The sequence below is a fragment of the Chenopodium album genome, chromosome 4 (assembly GCF_948465745.1).
Source record: "Chenopodium album chromosome 4, dcCheAlbu1.1, whole genome shotgun sequence".
NCBI classification, from domain to species: domain Eukaryota; kingdom Viridiplantae; phylum Streptophyta; class Magnoliopsida; order Caryophyllales; family Amaranthaceae; genus Chenopodium; species Chenopodium album.
Genome location: NC_137837.1, coordinates 54,637,834 through 54,642,689, shown reverse-complemented (window position 1 = coordinate 54,642,689; position 4,856 = coordinate 54,637,834). Strand labels below are relative to the sequence as shown.

Genomic DNA, 4,856 nt, shown 5'->3' with positions numbered 1-4,856 from the left:
AGAAGAAGTACAAAATAGGCCAGATATTGTCTCAAGAGTTTTTAGAGCAAAGGTACTTGCTTTAAAACACTTAATCAGGAAGAAAAAAAATTATTTGGAGAAGTAGCTGTAATGATATATGTTATTGAATTCCAAAAAAGAGGTTTACCTCATGCTCATTTTCTCATTATTTTGAAATAAGAATTCAAAATAAAGACTCCTGATGACTTTAATAAGTTTGTTTGTGCTGAAATTCCATCTTCTGAGAATGGATATTTAAGAGAAATTGTGATCAAGCATATGATGCATGGTCCATGTGGTCATCATAATCTAGAATGCCCTTGTATGAAACATAAAGAACGACGTGGACATTGTAAGTATGGTTATCCAAAGAAAAATTGTGAAGAAACTAAAAGTAATAGTGATGGATATCCTATCCATCGAAGGAGAGCTACGTGTGATATTGTTAAAGTTTGGGGTGTTGAAATGGATAATTCATGGGTGATTCCATATAATCCATATCTTTTAGCACATTTCAATTGTCATTTAAATGTTGAAGTTTGTTCAACTATTGAAGCAGTGAAGTATCTGTATAAGTATGTTTATGAAGGACATGACAGGATATCATTCAATATTGTCCAGACAAAAGATGGAGTTCCTGTGAAGGATGAAATTGAACAGTATCAATCAGGTCGATGGGTTTCACCCTGTGAGGCTGCGTGGCGCCTTTTTGGTTTAGATTTATATGAAATGTATCCTTTGGTTTTACCTCTTCCTATTCACTTTCCTAACTCTCATCTGATACAAATGAGACCTCATGAAAATCTTACGTCAATCGTTTCAGATGATAAGCGAACTAGGACCTGTTTAACAGAGTTCTTCAAAATGAATTGTAAATCAGCTTTGGGAACAAGATGGCTATACAATGAATTTTCAAAACATTATCGGTGGGATTCATCAGATAAGTTGTGTTATAAAAGAAAGAATAAGAAAATTCAGGTGGAAGGTTAGTATTTGTTGGACCTTCTGAAGGTGAAAGATACTATTTGTGGTTGTTGCTTCACAATTTCAGGAGTCCTAAGTCATTTGAAGATCTATGAACATTCAATGGTTACGTGTGTCACACTTTTCACCAGGCAGCACTAAAGTTGGGATTAATGGAAGAGGATGATGCAATTGAGTTGTGCTTAACTGAAGGATTTGTCGGATGTGTCATTTAGATGCCTCATGTTATTCGAAAATTGTTTGCTACATTACTTATTTTCTGTCAGCCTAGCAATCCTTTGTCTTTGTTGTTGAAATATTATGATTCATTTTCAGAGGATTTCCGACATAAACATCCTACAGATGCTGCATGAGTGAAACATCTAACCATAAGATCAGTTGAGCAGTTTGTTGAGTCGATGGGAAGTACGTTGAAAGCATTTGGGTTACATGATTTAGTACAAAATGATGGTGATTTTATACGTGTAACCAAAGACATAGAAGATGCATTGAATGCACCGATACCACCCGAATGTCTAGAATGTAAAGATAAGTAAAATCAGGCTCAACGAGTTGCATTTGATGTCATTATGGATCATGTTACAAAAGGAAAGCCCGGTGCCTTTTTCATATATGGTCCTGGTGGAATAGGGAAATTTTTTTTATATAATGCTCTATATGTAGAAATCAGATCAATGAATAAGATTGTTTTACTAATAGCCACTTCTGGTATTGCTACAGCCAATATTCCTTCAGGTAGAACTGCACATTCACGGTTTAAAATCCCTTTAGATCCTTTAGGCTCTCTTGCTTGTAATGTTCCTAAGCAGCGAAGTCTAGCTGCACTTCTAAGGGAAACAACATTAATTATTTGGGATGAATCTTCTATAGCTAAAAAGGAGAATATCGAATCCCTCGAATCACTACTCAGAGATATTTGTAGTTCAAGTGAATTATTTGGAGGCAAAATAGTAGTTTTTGGTGGGGATTTTAGACAAGTTCTTCCTATTGTTCCACGGAAAACACAGCGAGAGGCAGTTACTGCGAGTTTAGTCACTTCTACTCTATGGCCACAGCTGCTGAAGTTCAGGCTTACTGAAAACTTAAGAGATAAAGATGATCCTACATATGCCGCTTTTTTGTTGGCACTGGGAAATGGTGAATTGCAAAACACCGAGGATACGTTTGTTGAGCTGCCACTGGAAATTGTTAAGCCTTGTTATAATGGAGAAGCTGATGATGTACATCTAACAGCTATAGCATTTCTAGAAATGGATATGCTTCCATTCAGCTCAGATATTTTTACTACAAGAGCTATACAAACACCGATGAATGAGGATGTTGATGCTATTAATTCAAGCTTGATTTGCAAAATCCCAGGTGAATCAGTAGTATATAAAAGCTATGACAGAATGATTGATGAATATTGTGCCGTATATCCTACTGAATTTCTAAACAAGCTTTGTCTTGGTGGTATGAGTCCTCATGTGCTAGAGCTGAAAGTAAATAGTCCTGTTATTCTATTAAGAAACATTCTGCCATCATCTGGCTTGTGTAATGGAACAAGACTAATATGCAAATGATTTTTTCATAATCTCATCGAGTGTGTTATTGCTGTTGGACATAACAAAGGTCAGCATATGTTGATTCCGAGAATATCTTGTTGCCCATCAGACTCAGCAGGCTATCCTTTTAAATTTTAGAGGAAACAATTTCCTTTGAAACTTAGCTTTGCAATGATAATCAATAAAGCTCAGGGACAAACACTTAGTCAAGTTGTGGTTTTTCTACCACGATCATGTTTTTCACATGAACAATTGTATGTTGCGCTCTCTAGAGCTCGAAAATCAGCTAATGTAAGTGTAATAAGTGAAGCTAACACTAAGAACCAAGATGCAACAAAGGTGAAAAATATAGTATCTTATTATATTCTTCGTTTGGCAGGAATCATCTAGCAGATTCAAAGAGTAAGTTGTCATCATTTTTTCATACATATTAGTTAGGAGATTGTGTATATTTTTTTATAACCATTTGATGGATTATTTTAATTTATATATAACTTCTACTTGTTTTTCTATGTTTTTGCAGTAATGGAACAACTTGGAATTCAGCCAAAAGAGTAATGCCACATATTATAATGTACATGTAAATAGTGGAAAATTAGATATGTCCACATATTATTATAATGTAAATGTAAATAGTGGAAAATTAGATATGTTAATCTTATTTTCATTATCAAGGAAAAAAAAAGGGAATAAAAAGGAGGAGACAAGAACACTATTACATGTTGAGATAGCTATGCATGCTTGCAATTTTCTTTTAAATTAGAAAGGGGATGGAAGTTTCTGTAAGAATAATGCCACATATTATAATGTAAATGTAAATAGTAGAAAATTAGATATGTTAATCTTATTTTCATTATCAAGGGGAAAAAAAAGGGTAAAAACTTTTTTTAAAAAAGGAAGAAAAAGGAGGAGACAAGAACACTATTACATGCTGAGATAGCTATGCATGCATGCAATTTTCTTTTAGGTTAGAAAGTGTATGGAAGTTTCCCACGTCAACTTGTGCATGCATTCTTTTTCCACTTAATTTTCCGCTATATAAGCAATGTATAACATCATTTACATTCTCTAAAAAAAACCTCTACATTTAAACTTATGCTATACATATCAAAAAATATCAAATACATAAACAATTGGTTAAGTTGTACCAGGTTCAACACACAACAATCAATCATTGGCTACTTCATAGGTATGATCAATCTAATTTTCATGTTTACACAAAAAAATCTGTTTTTACTTCATGAATTTAGAAAGATCTGCATGTGTTGTTATTTTTCAGTATATGAACTCTTAATTTTTTTTTGTTATAAACATTCTGCATGCTAATAATTACTAATTTAAGTTTGCAAAGCATCTGTTTTAAGCATGCAATATGAAACTTTTATTTTTAAATCACAACATGCTTCAAAAATTTTACAGATTTTGCATAATAAGTAATATATTCTAAATACCTACAAGTTCATGCACAATTATCTTACATTTATGCCTTATAAACAATAATTCACGACATGTAAACTGATTTATAAATCATATACATCAAATATTGTACAATAAGAGCAGTGGATTGATGATATTTACATGTCTAACATTTTGCATGCACAACAATTATTAATTTAATGTTGCAAAACATACACTTAAAACATACAATGTAATACTCATACATTTAAAATATAAAAAATCCAAAAAAAAAACTTTAAAAACCTACAGAATTATAAATGTATTTTGAACCTGTACATATTGCATGCATTATTATCTTTGATTTCTTTTTCTTAAACATCAAGTTAAGGCATGTAGAATGATTTAAAAATCATTTACATTAAATATTTTTCAATAAAAAATAGAAGACTGATTATATTTATATTTCTAACATTTTGCATACATAAAGATTGTTAATTTAAATTCAGATTTCATCCACTTAAGGCATGAAATATGAGACATGTTTGTAGTATTTAAATATATTTACTTTGATCATGTTATTTCAAAATTGTTACACAGAGAACGGTTTCATGGCGCCACATCGAAAATTCCTAGATGAAATTGATACTAATATAAAAAATTTGAAGGTCAAAGTAAGAGTTATAGAAAAAGGTCGTCCACAGACATTAGAAAAAAATACACGATATCAGTGTATATTTTTCAATGATGACAAGGTATATCAGTTTGATTCTATAAACATTTTCAAACTCAACACTCATTTTGCACAAGTTAATGAAAACAATGAAAAACTGAACATCTTCTTGCGTTTTACAGAAGAACAGAATGAAGATGACACTTTTTGGTGACCAAATTCAAGCATACTGGGATGTTATTAGTTTCAGAGGAAATTAT

At 32.0% G+C, this 4,856-nt stretch overlaps 1 protein-coding gene across 1 annotated transcript; it reads left to right on the top strand.

The window, feature by feature from the left end:
• The first annotated feature begins 1,553 nt into the window (after positions 1–1,553).
• Positions 1,554–2,546, top strand: LOC145627933 (ATP-dependent DNA helicase PIF1-like). The gene has a single exon (XM_081680274.1). It carries the CDS (start codon positions 1,554–1,556, stop codon positions 2,544–2,546), a length of 993 nt encoding a protein of 330 aa, XP_081536400.1.
• Positions 2,547–4,856: the final 2,310 nt, after the last annotated feature.

Coding starts and splice junctions, on each gene's coding strand:
- LOC145627933 (XM_081680274.1), top strand. CDS start 1,554: ATGGATCATGTTACAAAAGGAAAGCCCGGTGCCTTTTTCATATATGGT.